This window comes from Harpia harpyja, chromosome 16, assembly GCF_026419915.1.
Source record: "Harpia harpyja isolate bHarHar1 chromosome 16, bHarHar1 primary haplotype, whole genome shotgun sequence".
In the NCBI taxonomy this organism is placed as follows: Eukaryota; Metazoa; Chordata; class Aves; order Accipitriformes; family Accipitridae; genus Harpia; species Harpia harpyja.
In genome coordinates, this window is record NC_068955.1 from 25,391,398 (window position 1) to 25,411,482 (window position 20,085).

The 20,085-nt window shown below is 36.7% G+C and overlaps 1 protein-coding gene and 1 long non-coding RNA gene across 4 annotated transcripts in view; one reads left to right on the forward strand and one right to left on the reverse strand.

Moving 5' to 3' along the window:
- The window catches only part of IMMP1L (inner mitochondrial membrane peptidase subunit 1), a 51,750-nt gene that overhangs the window by 9,380 nt on the left and 22,285 nt on the right, over positions 1–20,085 (forward strand). For 2 of the 3 annotated variants that reach the window (XM_052811629.1, XM_052811630.1), the window contains exons 2-4: positions 7,540–7,677; positions 8,472–8,560; positions 9,493–9,619. In XM_052811629.1, coding sequence (XP_052667589.1) covers positions 7,573–7,677; positions 8,472–8,560; positions 9,493–9,619 — 321 coding nt within the window. In that variant the 5' untranslated portion in view covers positions 7,540–7,572. Of the gene's footprint in view, positions 1–7,539; positions 7,678–8,471; positions 8,561–9,492; positions 9,620–9,868; positions 10,163–20,085 lie in introns of those variants that run through there. The other variant, XM_052811631.1, reaches the window with a different exon arrangement.
- Positions 16,236–18,897, reverse strand: LOC128152910 (uncharacterized). The gene is made up of 2 exons (XR_008238793.1): positions 18,790–18,897; positions 16,236–18,699 (listed from the first exon to the last, which is right to left on the reverse strand). It is a non-coding gene; the product is annotated as an uncharacterized LOC128152910 (long non-coding RNA).

Below are 20,085 nucleotides of genomic sequence, written 5' to 3' on the forward strand. Positions count from 1 at the left end.
GCAACACATTAGCATTGAGTTCACAATAGATCATATCGCTTTTATTCCATCTTACAAGCTTAGCAGCACAAACAGAATAATCAACATATTATTTGGCTGTCATCTGCTGAACAGAAACCAGAGATCACAAGGAGGTTTTCCCTAGCTGCAGTGATGGCCTTTTTGTTCCAAGCCCCCATCTGGGAGGGCCATGGTGTGTTATCATATGGAACGCGGGGTTTTCTGTAATCTGCTTAGCTGCACTGCAGTTTGAATCTTTATTCCATGTTTGTGTAATTTATAATTTTAATGAGACCATGGCTCTTGTGGGCTTTGAAATACATTAAAAGCTCTTTTGTGCATATGCTTTTGTTCTTGCTTAATAGGCTCAGTGTATTTAAAACTGATGAATTTTTATTCATGGATTTGGATGTCTGGGGATTAACTTAGACTGAATATCATTGCAGTCATCTATTGATGTTTGGAACTTCTTTTTAATACTTGTATCTGTAAGTGGAGAAGAACTTACAGAACTTGGGTTTTACACATAAACCAGCTCAGAAATAATTAATAAAATTTTATTGAGCAATGAGAAAAAGCACTAATTATAGTTTATTTTTTTTCTGCATAAACTCATGTGAAATACAATTTGCAATTTGTGCTATGAAAAAAATAAGTAGTTGAATCCATGTACATATGTGTATTTAGAACTTCGTAACTAAAATACAATTTGGGAAGGCCATAAAAATTTTTGTAGAATAATAGCAGTGACAAGCACTTGATTTGCATTTTTCTTCTGTTCAGGTAACTTGTGAATACTGAGCTCACTTTTGTCTGACTGTATGTTTCCTTTCTCCTGATTTTTAACACATTTTTTAATGCAGAGTATGCATAAGATATTTCATTAGAAGGTGATGCTTGTAACTGGGAAGTATTGATGAACACACAGAAAGATTGTTTATTACTATTGTTATATTTTCTGACAGTGCTAAAACTGGTCTTGTTTTTTGCTTTTGTATTTTTCAAATGTTTAATAATAGGTTTGATTTACTAGTTGTGTTAACATCTCGTACTGTGTGATTTCTGTGTTCATAAACCACTATGGAGTACTCTTCAATGATGGCATTCTAATCTGAGACTAACACTGGGGATAAGATTAGGACACTTGTATTTCTTTCTAAACAGTCTTGCTGATGGTGTACATAAATAGGTTGCTTTGATGTGGAGGGTTTTGTGTTTTTTTGTTTGTGTTGTTTTTGTTGGTTTTGGGTTTTTTTTACCAGCAAACAATCCTCTTTGTAATGACAAATATTTTAAGTAAACAGCCTTTTTACTTGTCAGTGCATAGGGGAATTACTTACCCCTCTTCTATTCAATGCCTTGAGTAGTATTTCCAAAAATACCTGCATATTTCTAGAAGGTGTGTCAGCACTGGTAAGTGCAGGGGACATGTGAGCCATGGACAATTTCAGTTTCTGTAGGGTTGTAGATTTATAAGTGCCTAATGTGAAAATTGGATTTGTAACTCTTTGTCTTGGTTAATTAAAATTAATTTTAAATATTTACATATATATGTCTCAAGAAAGTAAATTTTTTGAAATTTAAGATAAATGCCTATAGCTCAGAATATAATTATTTGACCCTTGTCATGTAGACATGGTACATTTTTCTCAGTCACCAGGAAAGTGACTGTGCTGTCTGTCAGACCTTTGGCGTTTGTCCTAACTTTGACATTGTTACAGGAAACTGTTAAGTGAGTATTTCAGCATCCCTCAGAGGCTCAAACTTGCTATGTACGACAATGCCTATGCTATTTGCTCAGCTATTTGGATTTCTCTGTTCAGCAAAGGTAAGTGTATAGAGCTGCAGAGGAAGATAGAAGCCCTGGAATGCATCTGACCATTAATACAGTGTTTTATACAGGGTTGTGGGATTGTTAGGAGTTGCTTCCCAAAGGTAAATAGAACCAGTGAGAACTACTTGAAATCTGTTTTGAAAAATTGCTCGTTCTTATGTAGGTAGTCTTTAGTTTAACACCAGAGGATTTTGCACTATGTGAATTTACGTTTACAGGACTGAGCTCCTTGTCAGCTTGAGATCAGTAGATGAAGGAGCACTTGTTGGAGACAAACTGTCAGTGCCTAGTAGAGATAATGTGGAAAAATAATCTTCTCTTCCAGAATATCACCAAGCTTTTTCAGATTTGCCAGACTGAATCCAGTGTTTCTTCTGGAGAAAACCAACAGCTAGAAATACAAATCAAGTTCTGCATGACCCCCTGCTTGGAAAGACCTTTTGAAAATTGTTCCTTGTTTTGCTTTAGATGTTTGGAATCCTCAGATTATAATTAGAATATTTAAAACATTTTATGTTTAGTAAGTTCTGTGTCTGATATGGGAAGAATCTTTCCCGATAAACTTTATATACACCCCTCACTAGTCTAGCACATGTAACATTAATTTCATGCAGAAGTTTTAAAAGAATAGTTTAATATAAATAACAGCTCAAACATAAATATTTAAATAGCCTGGTCAGCGTGCATTTTTTTTCTTTGTTTTGGATTTTTTGGATTTTTTTTAAAGTAATAATCTCAGAGTAACTCTTTGGGAAAGAGATGGTGCAAGTTATGGGATTACCTTGTGTGAAGAAAGGTGTCTGGTTAGAAGCGGAGAATGTTAGGAGTTTCTGTTAGCTAAGGAAAAACTGATAAACTATCACTAAATATTCAGTTAAAATTCAGAATTAGGAAGCATTATATAAAGCAAATGTGACTGGAAATTTTTTATTATAGTGAAAAATCTATTTAATATTGAGTCCAACAATTTGTTTAGCCACACTTTCATTGGCTGTGACTTTGATTTTTCCTGTATTTAAAATTTTGGCACCATATGTTAAACTGTCTTACACAATACCATTGGTTATCTGTAGATCATAAATCTGCTCATTGATTTCCTAATTTTATTATGTACACAGTTAATTGTAATCCAAGATTACAGCAAACAAGATGTTAATTTCTAGACAACCTATGTACATTTCCCTCAGTGTGATTGTTACAGAAGCAAAGAATACAAAGAGAATACCATTTGTGCTATCCTCACAGGAGCTGTCAATAAAAGATGTAATAGGGGATTTAGGAATCTGGAAATGGGCAACTAATTTATGTGGATCTATTTTATTTCAGCTAGAAAGACCAAGCTCTGTTTCGTCTGTACTGCATATTGCAGAGCACAGGCTGTCTATAGAAAACCAGGCGGCTGCATATGGATAGTCCCTTGATATCATTCACTTGCTGTGTAATCTTATTATGCAAAGTTCTAATCTTCACCTAGAATGAATGCCTCTGGGTCAGAATATAGTCATATCAGGGTTTTTGAGGTCATGTTTTGTGATCCTTAGCTTATTCTTCTAAGTAGGGCTGGGATTTAAAGAGTATTCCCCAGACACTAGCAGAGATAGACGGCAAAACCTGCTGCCTTTTTGGAAGACAAGACCAACATGAGGTCCCTGGTAGGATTAAACTTGATTTGTAGCTGTAGGATTTTTTAACAGATGTATTATTGGACAGGGAATAGGGGGCCACCAGCACAGCGAAATTGGATCACGATTGGCATTCTCAGGGAGTCCGCTGGCTGCTAAAACAGCAGCTGCATGTGGATTTGACTTCTTTCAGGTGAAGCGACTTCCAGTCATTTGGAAAGGATGGGATGAAAAGGAACCTTGGTGATAATTTTGATGTCTGCAAGATTTAGTACCAATGTAATGGGATTATCGGTAACACCTTCACTGCAGAAAAAGCCACCTGGCGCTATAACTGGCAGCAACTGAGAACTAATCCTTTCCCATCTCTTGGATGTCATTCATGAGGCTCAAAGTGATTTCCACCCTGCTAGCTGTGATTAATTTTATAAACAAACAAACAAACAAAAAAAATCAAACTATGAAGGCATAGGCTATGTAAGGAGAAGGGAACAGAAGTTAATAGTAATTACAGTTTGCATTTTATTTGCTGCAGGGGATAAACTATGCAGTTCTTGTAAAACCACCAGATTGTATTCTATGTGATAAAAATGGATGTGTAACCTTTTTTAATCAATGTCCATGTTTGGTATAAAAACAATGTCTATTTCAGTATAGAATTTTCAGCTACCTACTATATAATAGTAGGTAGTACCTGGAAGTAATTCCAACAGGTTTTATGCCGTAAGTTCTGTGATAAGGATGTTTATACAACAGATCCATTAAGTTTTCAAGGGGCCTGTGACTTAGATCATTTGTTTTACTGTGCTTAATGGTCTTATGCTGTATCTGGAGAAGTTGCCTGCTGACAGCACTTTGTATTAAAATTAATTGTGTGATGTGCAAAAATGTTCAGCCATTTACCTTGTGATCAACAGTATGGCATTGTTTAAAAATGTACTGATAAATAGTTTTCTGAGGAGACAATTATTTTACTGATGCTTAAGCTAGAGCAACTGTAAGATAAATATTCTGTGGGGTTTTTTAATAAACTAGAGGTTATTTCTTTTTTGACTGGACTTGCTACAACCATTCACTTATTAACTAGAAGTTGTTACTTAAAACTACATGGAAACTTTCAGGATTGTAGTTTTTCTGTGGAATGAACATTAGATGTCTAAAGATGGCCCTTAATGTTAAAAACAGAACGCCCAATCCTCTGAAGTTATCTTGTTAGGTTCAAACTGTGTATGATTTAGGTGTGTGTGTATATATATATATGCCTTAATTTGAAATTGACTTTCTTCAGTAGTAATAAAAAGCTTTATGTAAGAACTAAGAATTTTTTCATCATTAGCATGAATATCTGATAAGCCTGAACATTTTAAAAAAATCCATTATGCCACATTTATAAACTGGGACTGGTGGAATCCATGTCTTAGGGGTTAAAAATTTATTTTAAGAGAACTGGGAAAAAAATTTGAGACCTCTTCACTCATGCTCTATCTTTGTGGTTAGTTTTATACCATGACAGCTCTAGCAGTAGGTAAAGCTCACTCTGAGCCCTGTGTTTTCTTGAATAATTTGCAAATCTATCCCTCCTAATTCAGAGTTACTCAGAGACATTAGAGAGAAATGAATGTGTTCAGTGTAACTATCGGGAAGTACGTGTCATCCAGAGTCTTTAACAGGAAATTAGTCGCAATCAGTTTGAAACTTATTTTTGGAGACATGGAGCAGTTGTTTGTAGTTTTATAATAAAAAAATACTTTAGTTATAACCTGATAGCTGTTGGCATGAGAGGATTACATTTTCTCTTAATGAATCTGTTGTTACCGTTCCATTTGGCCCAATCAACAATATCTACCTACTTCAGTCAATGTAATGCAAGTTTATACAATTCCTTTTTACCTGTAATATCCACAGATGCCTGAATTCTATACTGTCTTACTCTATTAATACAGGGTTTCTGAATAGCATGGATCTGAAATACAGGATGGTTGTGCAGTATTTTTGTGTCAGCCTCAGCTGAGAAGCAATGTGAGGCTGCCTTTCTAGCAGGTGCTGTTAAGAAGTATTGATGATGGACTTCTCTCAAAAGAGTGTGGTCATTAATTCACACTAGTTGTGCAACTCCAGTCGATCTGCTGTCACTCCATCTTCCTTTTATTACCTGTAACACATTTCTGGGCTCACAGTGTTTATGGCCCTGAGAGCAAGGAGTTGGTCCATGCTTTTCATAGTGTATTGGATTGAGAAGAGCAAACCACTTTTCTGGCTCTCCAGAATAAATTCTGCTGAAAGTGCATTTGGCTTGCAGCAAAACTGTTCAGTTTCTACAGGGTGTCTGCAGTGTGCTGGGCACTGCATGCGCTAATGAAACAATTCAAGACTTTTCCGTTTTCTCTTGTATTTTGGGTCATTACTGTGAAACTCCTTAGCTAATATTAAGGATGTTGAATCGCAGATTGGTTTAAGTGGATTTATTCTGGAGATGTTTTATGTAAAAAAAAAAAAAAAAAAAAATCTTTTGAAACATGGAAATGAGCTTGGTAGAGCACATTTTCCCCCAGGAATGGTCATTTTTTTTTCTTTATAAATAAATACTAAATGCAAAGAACAAAAGCCACTTCTGATTGTATTCAGGCAAAATTCCTATTAACTTCTAGAGTGGTGCAAGTAAAGCTATGCGCTTTTAAATTACTGCATTTAAATAGCAAAACATCATGAAATATAGAAGGGGAGGTCTTCATTATTTAGTAGGGCATATTGTACACACAGAATTTTTCTTTTTCTTTTTTTTTTTTTTGCTTACTGCATTTGTTTAGCAAGCTATATTGACCCATCTTAGTAAATGAGGGAAATCTTGCTGTGGTTTTAGTTCATGATAAACCTGATACTGAGTTTAAGGGGGACAGGTTTCTTGCAGAACGTAAAACTTGCTTCAGTCACTTCAGTATGTGTGTTTTCCCCTTCCTTAAGAGATACCTATATTTATATAAAAATATCTTAAAAATTGGGGTAAGGAAATATTTTAGATTATCATTGCAGGAATTACATCTAATCATCAGAGTTTGATTTAAATATTTGGGGGAGGGGGTCAGAAGATATTTACAGTCTTATGTGCTGTAGAACTTATGCCACTGTGCTATAGCTGAGAAGAGAAAGACCTAATGCCTTATTTTTATATGCAAGTGTTTTGGTAATAGAAGTCTAGTCAAAGGCAGGCTCTGCAAAACCTCCAGAATTCCTGTATTCTCTTTCTAGTATCGTCTTACTTAGGCAGGCCATTCACGCCTTTATTGTCCTTTAATTTTGTCTAGTTCTTCAAGTCTTTTTTAATTTGATTGATTGTCAGGTCACTTTTAAAGTTTTGGTTGATGACTAGATTACTCCGGTTTTCTGTAAATGTAATTTCAGTTGTGAAATATCTTCAAATCACTTCAGCTGGTTTGATGCTTCTCAGTTTTGCTGTTGAGTGTTCAGTTTTAAATGCTAGTGCCTGAAGAAAAACAGTGATTTAAGTTGCACTGTCTTCAGGTGATTAAAACACCTCTGTGAAGTGTTACATGGTAAATAACTGCATCTGGGTTACAATATGTGGTCCAGTCAGGAAGTTGAAGCCTGCATTTAAAGGTATGATTGCAGCTTTCCAGAATCCATTCAGCCAAACCTCTTGGGGGGGAGGATGTTCTCATAACTATTGCAGATATTTAGACATGTGGCAGGTAGGTTTGTCTGCCGTCTTGACTAAAAGAAGCCCAGCTGTGTCAGCAGAGAGCACTGACACCATTCTCTCCCATTAATTTCTCTAATTTGGCAAAGGTGGGGTTTTTTTTGTTTCAGGTCCTACTCAACTGAATCTTACTAATAAGTTGGTGAGAGGGGTCCATTGATTGTACATGTGGAAGTGTCTGCATAGTAAAAAAACTTTTTGATGGCATTTGAGTTTAAACTATCTTAATCTCAGGTATATCTGATTATCTGTTGTTTTTATTCACTGTTTTCTTAAAAAATATTGTCCATCAGTTGTTAAATACAAAAGAGCGTTTTGTAAATGTTAGGTTGTTATCAAATGAATGATATTCTTCTGTTTTACTGTAGACTAGAACCAGCTGAACGACGTAACACTGTACCATGCTTCGCAATGCCCTAGGAAAAACCTTTCGATTTGTTGGGTATACTGTGCAATATGGCTGCATAGCGCATTGTGCCTTTGAGTACCTTGGAGGAATTGTTGTGGTAACTTTCCATTTTCATGACATTTAAAAGAAAATAAAAATATAATACTGAAATTGTTATATATGATAATGCCAGTATTTCAGGTTTCTTCATTTTCATTAAAGCTTTTTCAAAGTGTGTTTAGTAAAAGCCTATTTTTTGGAGGCAGGTCCAGCCTTTATGAAAGTTACTTCTACTTTCGGCATTCCTGTTTTTTCTAAGTTACTGTTTGAGGCATCACTGAAGCAAATGGGAAACTATGATTAAGCATTCTGCAGAGGGTACATTCTTCCAGAAAGACTGGAGTCACTAATAACATCATAGGAAATGCTCTTGTTTCCAACTGCAGGCAGATTCCTGGATGTTTTCTGTTCCCTGCCCCTCCTCCCCAGGTTCTAAACCTAGCAGATCCTGCTGCTGGACAGAGTGGAGTTTGGCTGTGAGCTGCTCTTGCAGCTTCTGTGATGATTCTCTTGCAGAGGCTGAAGAAAGGGCTAAGCTGGCAGAGCTTCCAGTGCTGCTCCTAATAATTTCCTGCAGATTAGGTGCTGAAATGGATCAGTAGGGGCTCGTAGCACCTAGCCCCGTTCAGGACAAATCCTGAGTGAATACGGAGCTGTAACAGAGTTAGAGGTGCTCTGGAGGCTGTCCTCACCTTTTAAATGTATCATGTGTTCCTTGGAGGATCTCACTTTTTTAGTTGTTCTTTACGTTACACCTTTTCTAATTTATTAGCAAATAATTTGAATATTAATGTGTTTTAGATGAAAGTAATTAGAAATAGTAATTTTTTCTCATTTATTTTTAATTTGCAGTGTTCTGGACCTTCAATGGAACCAACCATTCAAAATTCTGATATTGTCTTTTCGGAGAACCTTAGCCGCCACTTTTATTGCATTCGAAAGTATGCTCCTTTGTTGAGACTAGATTTTACATTCCGTTTGCCAGAGCTTGTCAACAACCACATTCTAGCCATCCTTTATTTTTCATATATTCTTCTGCTTCTAAATTGTAATTTTCCGTAAATCTCCTTTCATTGTGTCTGATGGAGGTTAAAGTAATCAGCACATACAGCCCATCGAACAGCTTGTCAGAATTCATTTAGGATATAGTCTGTGTCACTTTTACAGCTTTGTCCAAACAATGGAAAAACTCCCATTTTTTTTCCCTAAAACAGTTCTATTGTGTGAATGTAACTTCTCCTCTCCAAGCAGTTTTGTCTTTCTTGAAAACCAGGCTGTAGGTATTGCTGTGCTCAGATAGGTTGTTAGGAAAGTGACCAAATGGTATAAGTGCTGTTTATCAAATGTCATTTTATTACTGTGTTGTAGAGCACAGTAGGCTCAAGGCCCTCACCCATTTTGTTGTGGTCTGTTTCATTGTACAATCTAATGTATATAATCAAGAGGCAAAAGTAATGTAAGGTCTTACAGACTCAGATTAGACATTTGAAGTTCCATTGGAAGAATAACATTTGGTCAATAACATCTAGAAACACGGAATCTGTTCTGTTCCATATTTACATAGCAACAGGATCAAGTTAAATGGCATTCATTTCATCAGAGCATTGTCAATTAAAATGTAGTCTTAAATGTTTCATAAATGATCTAAATAACAAATAATCTCTCCAAATGTACTTTAAAAAACTGTGCGTAAAATTACACCCCAAGTAAAACTGAAGAAACCGAAATTGTAGACAAGCATTTTCAGCAGAAGGAAGTATCTTTAATGTACGTGAATATTTTTGGAGTATACACGTTGATGCAGTTGTATTCAGCCAAATAGTTTGTACTTAGAGTTCTTCTGTTTGTTTTTGTTTCTGTTTTTTCCTCTCAGAGGAGATATTGTAATTGTGAAAAGCCCAAATGACCCCAAATCAAATATCTGTAAAAGAGTAATTGGCTTGGAAGGGGATAAAGTCTGCACAAGCAACCCTTCAGATTTCCTTAAGAGTCACAGCTATGTAAGTATTAGAGTTTCTTGCTTTGTACATTAATGATTATTTAAGTAGGCCTGGTAGTCTGTAAAGGATTTGCAATATTTGAGTATCATCATAAAGTATGACGTTCATAAATTATTCTTTCTTCTTGTATATGTACAGTAAAATGTCGTAATTTGTAAACTCTGCTTTATGGCAAGCTGTCTTTGTGAGTGTCTTTTGTCTCTGTAGGAAGTGTAGGCAGATGATATTTTTGCTCTCCTCTTTGCTTAGGTCTTCTTCCCTGGAAGAATACTCTACAATTCTCTGCATAAGGTGCAGTATAGATGGCAGACTCAAAGGCTTGGTCTGAAGGCAAAACTGTTTCTCTATTTTAAACACTAAGAAGTAAAAATTCCATCTCTGCAATAGCTTTGAGGATTTTGCTTTCAAAACTATAGTGTATGTCTATATTTCAGTGTAACAATATTTTAATTTTTCTGAGTATGGTTGGAAAAGTAGTAATTTACCTAACTTTTTGGACAAATTAGGAAACCAGATGAAATAAAAAGGAACAAGTATTCCTAATGCTCACTTGTCTTTACGCAGATAGACTTAACAGAAGTTTGGAAAGATTTGTGACAAAATGTTTTTGGCAACTTCTTTTTAGGCTATCATTAGAAAAATCATCAGTGATCATGATCACAGAATGTGCTGGTTTTGGCTGGGACAGAGTTAATTGTCTTCAAAGCAGTTGGTATGGGGCTGTGTTTTGGACTTGTGCTGAAAACGGTGTTGATAACACAGGGATGTTTTTGTTACTGCCGAGCAGCGCTTGCACAGAGCCGAGGCCTTTTCTGCCTCTCACCCCACCAGTGAGGAGGCTGGGGGGGCACAAGAATTTGGGAGGGGACACAGCTGGGACAGCTGACCCCGACTGACCCAAGGGATATTCCAGACCGTAGGACGTCATGCCCAGCATATAAAGCTGGGGGAAGAAGGAGGAAGGGAGGGGATGTTCAGAGTGATGGCGTTTGTCTTCCCGAGTCACCGTTAGGCGTGATGGAGCCCTGCTGTCCTGGAGATGGCTGAACACCGGCCTGCCATGGGAAGTGGTGAATGAATTCCTTGGTTTGCTTTGCTTGCTTGCGCGGCTTTTGCTTTCCCTATTAAATTGTCTTTATCTCAGCCCATGAGTTTTCTCACTTTTACCCTTCTGATTCTCTCCCCCATCCGACTGTGAGGGAGGTGAGTGAGCGGCTGCGTGGTCCTTAGTTGCCAGCTGGGGTTAAACCATGACACTGAAAAATGTAGGGTTTTTTTCCCAAAAGCATGTTTGACCATTACCTCTGTTCAGCACCTTGTAGAGGCATCAGATTTTGCACAGGTGTTTTGAATCTTAAAACAAAGATCTTCTGTTGCCTTTTCATATCCACTTTATCCTCACAATTAGAATAAGAAGAATTAGCATCTGGCCCATAGCTGAAGTCCTGTGCTGTGAAGGTAGAAAATTTTATGGAATGCTCTTTGCAGCCAGCTACAGTTTGTGATAGATAAATCTTTTAAGAGTTTAGCTACCATAAAGACCGCCAACTTCACCAGCGTGCCTTCAGGTACTGTTGCTTCATTTGTGTTAAGCAGCTGAAGTGGAGCCTGTCCTTTCTCAAATTAGTGGCAAAATTCTTGTCAACTTTGTGTCTAGATTCAGTGTCTGGATTTAGTCAAGACCTAGGTCTAGAAAGCAAGGATACGATTCATACCTTGTTCTGAGGGGTTGAATTTGTTTTTTCTTCCAGTCCAGTGTGGAGGCAAGACATTTCAGGCACCTGCCTCTAATCTGCCCTTCTGATCAAGGGCCAGTACCACTGAAGCTTCTGTTTACACTTCTGTCACTCATGGACAGAAAGAACTCATTCTCTGTTATGTTTTGAAGGGGAGGACAGAGCATTTAGTTTTTCCGTAAATAAATTGTGTTACTATTTAACCAAGGAAAAAAACCTAAAAAAACCCCCAACCCAAGGAACGCCAACCCACCTTTATTATCAAGTTGAAGAAATTTTCTAGCTCCTATGGGAGTAGTATTTTAGATGAAATATGAATTTCCCAGAGCAGAACGAGCTGAAATGGAAACCTGAATTCTACGTACGCTGACAGAAGATGCAAACTGAGTTTCTCTGAGCATCTTGTTCCTCACTTGTCTTAGTCTTGAAAAGGAAGTTCAGGAAAGGTTTGTACTTAGCAGGATGTCAGCCTTTCTGGAAACCCTGAAGTAATGAAATGAATATCCAGCAGAACAATTTCTGCCTTGGGTGCAAGATTTCTTGTCTTCAATTTTAATACAAAATGGAAGGAGAATGAGAGGGTGGGGAATGCAGAGTCCATTTCCTGTTTTCCTGTGTATGTTTTTCATAAAGGCTAATGTATGGAAATACAGCCAAGTGACATGCACGCTCTCTTAGTTCTTCATCATGAGTTGTATCTACGGGGAGAAATGATCTAAATGGAAATGCTCTTGTTAGTGTGTATCTGTTTTCCTCCTATCTTTAGTGGTTGTTGAAGAGGTAGATCTTTCCATCTGTTCAGGAGACACTTCCTTTACAGTAGAGTATATTCTCAACATAGATATCTGCACTTTACACTGATAACTTACACTGGATTATTTACTAAGTAAATTGTTCTTGTTGGGGAGGGAAAAGTGATGTGTCTCTGTGTTTAGGTAATTGTCGAATCAGATTCCTTATTTTAGTGAATCACTGTGCTATGCACTTTTTCTCTTAATTCAAACACAAAATTCTTCAAAGAAATAGCAGCAGCAGATGTACAGAGAACTGGTTATTTGTTTTGTTGATACTTCTTGAGAAGAATTAACCTGAGTTGGCTTTTTGAAAAAAGACTGGCGAAATGGAGGAAAGGCCTTGCCTAGGATCCCAAAAAGCCAGAAGTGCTGCCTGGGGTGTCTAGCTGCAGAGAAAAAGGTAAAACTGCAGGTACTCCTTAAGTGAGCAAAGCCTAGAAATTGTCATGAGTTTTGTTGTTTATATTAGGCTACTAACTGCTTTTTCTAAAATGAGAAATCTCTAAGTGATACTTGAATGCAGTGACTCCAAAGTGTGAAAGGTCAGAGGATTGTTTGTTTTTATTACAGTGAACTGCTCAGCTTTCCTTGACTAACTGTCTCCTGTTTTGGGGAGCGATAGTGAATAGTTCCTGTCGTGTTTGCAAGCTTATTACAGTACAGTAAATAAAAAGTATCAGATGCCAGAGCTACTACCAAATTAGGTAGTTCAAACCTCTGCTTCATTCTTTGTTGGCGTTTGCCAACTAATGGTTAGGTATTATGAGTTAGCCAGTTACTGGAGATGTCGGAATAATGGCAGTACAACATACTTAACACAGCTGAGGGTGAAACCACCTCTAAGCAGCTGCTTCCCTTGTCGCCCCAAAAGGAGAATCCTTATAGTCATGTTAGTAGGAATTGTGCTTAGTCTGCATTGACTGTGTCGTTGGGCATATTTTACAGATTTTAAGTTGGGGATTTTTGTGCGTAGAAGCACTATCATACATGATTCTTATACTGAAGCCTAAGAGAATGCTAAAATCAGATCCTGTTTGCAATCCTGTTTCATTCATAAATATATTTCTCAGGATGGCTTATATATATATAGATACGAGAATGGAAAACACTGTTTACGATTTGCTCTCTGTAAAATTACACAGATGAGATACTTTATTGTTGCAAACAACCAAGTAGATACCTGTAGATTAAAACAAAACCAAACCAACACAAACCAACCTTCTAAGCCATAATAAAAATGACAAAATAAAAAAAACATACATAAGTTGAATAAGTTGTTCTGAAGAGATATTTCAGTTGAGTAGAAATGCAGTATAGCAGTGGCAGTTATGTGAAAGTCTTTATAGTGGTGTAAAAATACTTTTGCTGCTATACTTAGCTGAAGTAATACATCATATGAGAAAAATTATTTTTGTCAGAGTGCCCTAAGTGTAAGGCTGTACCAAAAAAATGTCTTTGATGGAGTCGTCGTTGGATTATAAAATGATGGAACTAATCCCACATAGCAAATTGATTGGTAGAAATCAAGCACATGCTTAAATTAAAATTTAAGTATATAAGGAACGTCTTTACTTTGGACCCTTTACGGTACATGATGCTTCATATGCTAGAGGTTGGAGCTTATCTGCAGAATAATAATGAGGGAAATCTTCGTATTTACATGAAAAGTATAATGAAATTCCTTTTTTGAGTAAGTTGCTGTAGTATTACAAAGTTAGGAAAATGTAGGTTTTCATTGTTTTTTTTAATTGGTATTTGGTATGGAATATGAGCATTAGGCTGGTAGTTTTGCTGGGCTCTTTGGTTTTGTGCTCAGTGATGGTGTTTATACATATAAGCAAGTGTATTTACTGTAATAAACATTTAAGAATGCATAATGTATTTTTACAGTATCAGAAGCAATGTGATATGAACCCAAAAGTTAAAAAGGTAAACAACTGATTTTTAGTAATGTGGTATTCAGACCTAGTTTCAATTATTAAAAAATATCTTTACTGATTTATTCATTTAACTACAAGATCTAAGTAATGAGGGTTGTTAAAGAAATTACTCAATCACAGGAGACCCCTGAAATCATCTTTAAAAAAAACACCCGAAAGGTTAATTTTCATATTTAGGTTTTTATTTCCTGTTTTTAAAAGTCTTAATACAGATCCAGGTTTATAATTCAGATTGAGTATCCTATTGTTATAGTTGAATTTGTTTTAATGCCATTTACTTTAGCTTTAATTTCTTTAGCACCATATGTTCTTATGCTGCAGCTCCTATTTACAAATTGAAAAAGTGAGGGGTAAGTCATCAGATTAAAACAGCTTGTATGTCATAAACCACCAATATGCTAAGCTTTTGTGTCACTTAAACAAAAGTAGTACCTAATAATGTCACTTAATACAGGTAGAGTCTGTAAATAAGGAACTGCCTTTTGCAAGTCATAGTGATAAAAAGCTGAGATACAAATCCATATCTCAGCAACACTCTGCTGGTAATCAATCACAACACACCACTAATGCTGTGAGACTAGCTGATGTGGGGGAAGTATGTTTACCTTGTGCTAAAATGAGGTTCATTGCGGAGATGGCATCTCTTCATCCTGTGGTTAACTCTAGAGCTAACATAATTCCAAAGATAATGCATCTTACTGTGTTTGCGGATCAGAGAAGTGGTCTTACGCAGCGCTATTAACTCTTAAACAGTCCTTGTCAAATGCAGTAAGAGTACTATGTTGGTACTAAGAATAATGTAATGTTAATGTGAGCCACACAACGTCTTCATCACTAGACAGTATTACAGATTTTGGATGCACAACGTAAGACACTGAAAAATAGTTTGATATTTCAGAGCGGTCAATACCATTGGATAGTCTCTTTAAATACCCTAATTAGCAATTAAAGATAAAGTTCTCGAAACAATAGTTCTTCTTCCTTTGTCCTTGGTATCCTAATAGCTAGTTTACACTCATGGTTTAGTATTTCAGTAAGCTAAGTTTTAATAGTTGCTGGTCAGGAGAAAGGAAGTATCTTACTCTTTCTTCTTCTCCTTAGTTCTAGCATTCTAGAGGCTTGAGAGAAAGTTATGCCATAATTTTAAGCAGCAGGTATACTAAAAGTCTGGTGGGAAAGGAGAACTGATGTGGCATACTACTTTAGTTTGGAGATTTGTTCTGTCTGCAGTTCCCTCTATATCCCTGTTCAGAGAGTTCATGACTAGAGCTAATCTTGAATTTTCTGAGAAGTAATTAAAATCAAAATTCTGATTTGTCAAAACTAAATTATTCAAAGGAAGAGAAACACACAGAATTTTATCAGTCTAGTTCCCAATATTTCCAGGGTTTCTTCTGTTCAAGTGGATTGGTCTTTTTACCTTTGCAGTTTTGTTTTTGATATTTCAAGAACATCCGAGTGGCACGACTTGACACAACAGCATCGGTACTGTTCACCATAGCTTATCCTCGGGTCTGTGGGGTCAGGGAGGTGGGTGGCCAGACACGGGCATGCCCGCACCGTAGCTCAGGCACAGGACAGCAGCGAGAGGCTCAGCTTAAACGCAGCTCCTGAATGAGCTCCCACCGAGGTCTCGCACGTTGCTTTCTCCAGCAGCTCTTCCTTCCCCACAGTCTGAACCGAGAGGAGACGGCTGCTCCCTTTCCGCTGGTCTGGACTGCACGCCAGCTACACTGGGCTGGGGGAGAGCAGCGCTGCCCAGGCTCTGCCGTACTGCCCTGGTTCTTCTGTTCAGCCAATTCATTCCTGAAGGAAAACCATAAAGAAATCTCCTCGTTGACTTGAGGGAAAGTTGTTTCAAGATCACTCATTTCTGAATTGGTAGCACTAGATGCTTTTCGTCTGTGGAACACAGTCTTGGCTGTACTGGTCAGATAAGGTTGAACCTTCAAGATTTTATGATTCTGTTATTCCTCTGCTCCAAATTCACTGATAACTTCTAGCAAGCCACTCAGGACGATGAAACCAACTGCTCAAGGACTCACTGAAGATTTTGAGCACAAGTTTTAGTCTGCCTATATCAGCTTCATGTCTAAATGAAGCACCCACTTCATTTTTTTTCTTCCTCTATACATATCAGCTAAGGCCTGCCGACTGTCTTAAATGATGAGACCATGTAGTGCTGAGGCCTGGGATTGATTAGCAGAGATTCAGGCCGCTCCTGATGGGTCCAGATGCTACTTTTCAGATCCCTTAACCCTGCTCAGAGTATTTATTGGCCATTGTGGCTGCCAGGCTTATTTGCTAGAGCACTCTGTACAGGTATGCTTGTCCAGGGCACACCAGTGATGGTAATGGGTTTTAACTAGTAAGTTCCAGTTGGGGTTTGAACCCATAGGTTTTTGTTCTCAAACCTACACTTTAGGGTGACCCTGTTACATCATCTGTTTTCTGGAGAAGAAAAGAATCAAATCCTTAATGATTGCTGTGAGAAAATTCTATGCAAACTGTTAAGTAATCTTTGCTGGATTTGTAATCATTTTCTTCCAAAATATTGATCTTCTATAAATCAAGAACGCTAATAACAGTCTGGACTGATGAATCACAGAAATATTCTCAATTTTTTTTTCAGAAGTTCCTAAATGTAGCTAGGAGATTTGTTTTTGAACATTTTGACCTATGAACATCTATAAAATAACAAAAATTTCAAAACTGTAATGGATTAAAAAAACTTAGATAATTTTTCACTATTTAAAGCAAAGTGGTTTTGTTTTCAAAAGAGGGCTATTGATTTAATGCAAAGAGAGAGGTTCTAGAAAGTGTATGCAAAATCAGCACATTATTCTTCATGACAGATAATACTTGCTCATAGCTTTTATTAACTCTAAGTTTTAATTTTCACTGATAATATTTTTAGAAAAGGAATGATGCCTAATAATTTAAATTCAGGGTTGCAGCTAGAGATTTTTTTAAATTGGATATATAGCTTTTCAGGCTGATTCAGATCAGTATATTTAACGATATGCTGTAGATCTGAATATTAAATGAGAATATTTATGGAAGTAAAGTAAACAATGCATGCAAGTGTTTGAATTATTATTTAACACAGTTGAAAACTTCTGCAACAGCCAAAAAGTGATGAGAGAAAGCATATTTTTTCATCATTTGACTGGCATAGATACTGCTGATGTGAAAATTCTGTGACCTTTCCTGTGAAGCAGTGAGTAAAGTGATCAGACCTTTGAAGTTCCAGGTAAGTAAGCTCAGGAACAGCAGTAGCCATTTGTGCGTTACACAAAGTTTAGAAGGAGCAACAATGGTTAAAAAACAAACATTCAAATAACCAGTGAATGCTTTGACAGATTACTGTAACAGCTTCCCCAAATTTTTATTAAAGAACAATGCTCAGCTGCTATGCTTTTATGATAGAGAAAAATGTCTTACAAATTCAAATCCAAGTTAATACACTTTAGTTTCCTCATAGTATATGAGTTAACATTGCTACAATTGAAGGTTATGTGATCCTAATATTGGTTAATAATTAATTTCAAAACTTAAAGATGGACAAGTCTTTGTATCTTACCTTTTTATAAATTTTCTATTAAAACAACCAATGACTTAATATAGAGAATGAATTTGTAATATAAATATTTAATCAGAGTGAATTTAATTTCTGTATAGAAACCTGTTAGTGTTTAATTGTCATCTTGTCTCATAATAATCTGGACCAAGGTCATAATGTCATATGTATTCCTTTTCATATGTTTATTTAAACAAACTGGGCCAAGTACATTGTGTCTTATTCATAAGCAGCTTAAACTGTTCAATAAGGAAAAGGAAAATGCTAAACTGTTTGGAAGTACCTATGAATTTAAGGTAAATTCATTCTGTTATATTCTTTTAAGAAGTATTAAATTCCAGGTAATGCAGCCTTTTAGTGATACTTAGAAGATGTTGGTTTAAAATCTGCTATGCTGTTAAAGGTCCAGTGTGGCTGCTACAATTTCATAGCTTTTTCCAGCACAAAAAAGAAAAAGTAAATGCTTATGCTGATTTTGAAAATATTGAGCTAATGAATGTTGTTGGGTTTTATATAGATGGCAGCCTTAATATGAATAACATTTATGATAAGCCTATAGAAATGGTGCCTAGAGCAACTGGATTATTAAAAAAGAGTATCTGTTAAGCATTATTCACTCTTGGTTCTGAATTAATAAATAAAGGATTAAGGAATAGCTATGTGAGACTTTAAGTATAGAGTGATAAAACAAATGCCTGCATTTCTATGGTGTATATTTTATCCTAACTAGATGCAATTTACTTAAATAAGGCAATTTAATCAGTATTTAGTAAATTTGTCATTTGATATTGTAGATTCTTTCATCATATTTCACTTTAATCAAGAAAGGTAACACCTGTGGTTTATTCACAAAAGCTTCTTTTGTTAAATGAACACCCGCAGGCCATGAAGCAATTACATTTGTTGCTTGTACCAAAGTAGGAGGCACTTAAATAGACCTTAGTAGGGATAGATGAGAACTTGCAGACTTTATTCTTTTGTCCAGCACTGAGATTAGTTCTTATCATAGCTCAAGAAGGAAGCCTCTGAACTGAAAAGAAAAGATAGGAATGATTTAAAGTTCTTCTTAAGTTTGAAACTTTGATATTGCTGGAGGTGATGTGAATACCTGTGACCTTACAAAAGTTCAAACTTCATCTGCTCCCAGCTGATTGTACATGCTGATGTTCTTTGACAAACTCACACTGCTTGGAATTCCAAAAGGAGAGACTGCAAGAGATTCATGTTTATAATTCGCCACTTATTTATTAAAAATCCCTATTTCCCCATCTTTAGTACCTCCCCATCCAAAGTCCCCCCAAGAGTGACAAACCAAAAAAAAGCCCCACCAAAACAAAAAAAAACCCAGCCCACAAAAGCCTACTTTCATTTAGTTGGGTTTGGGGGTATTTTTGAGGCAGATACTGCAAATAAGATTAACAGATGAAATTATGTATATTAGTTTTCTAGTATACCAGTTAATGCAGCGCAGACATCTCATCTCTTGGTTTTGAAGTTAGTGAGATTACTCAAAGAACAAAGTTTGGTGTTATGTGAAAAGACCAAAAGAATATATTTATTTGTTGATTTCCCCCTGCCAGTTTAGGTAAATTAATGTTTTAGGCTAGTAAGTTGTTTTTTCCAAGCACAAATCCAAAACATAGCTCCATACTAGCTACTGTGAAGAAAATTAACTCTATCCCAGCCAAAACCAGCACGTAAGTATGCATCAAATACCTGACCTGTCCTTCAGTTTTGCCACTTTAACTATACCACTAAGTAAATGCCGCCAGCCCTGCAAATTTAGTCAGTTTGTCGCAGTGAAAGATGGTAATTTATCTGAGCTGAAACAGAATAAGATGCTGCTACAAACTCAGTTGCTCTAAATGATAATCTTGCTCTTCTGGTCTATCTGCTCCTGCGCTGGAGCCCTCAGAGCCTTGGAAGGGGGAAGAGTGATGTGTCTGATCAGTGTGCTGTATTCTCATGCATATAGGCTGCACCTCAGATAACCGCTTCTGCCCGAGAGCTGCTGCTCCTTGGAAATAAATCCTCAGATAATCTGCACAAAACCAGAGGCACAAGGGTTGCGGAGGCAGAGTAGTCTGCAGACAATCAGAGGCAGCGTGTTTTCACGTTAACCTGCGCTGCTGTGGAATTGCTGGTTTTGCATGTGACCCACTGGTTAATTACGTGAAAATTCAGTTGTCGGGCTTGTGAGACTCGCATCTTAGTTCTGGCCTATGTGTAAGGGAGAACTGAAATGCTGCCCAGCCTAAGTTAAATGCTTTTGGCACACTTGTCAGTATTCTTTGTATTCACACTCCTTCTGTGTGTAGTAATGGTAACTGTGATTTCGGTTGTACTTCTTAGATACAATTAATTTTGTCTAAGAGGTCCATGGTCCATGGCCTGTAGATACCAAAATGCAACGTTG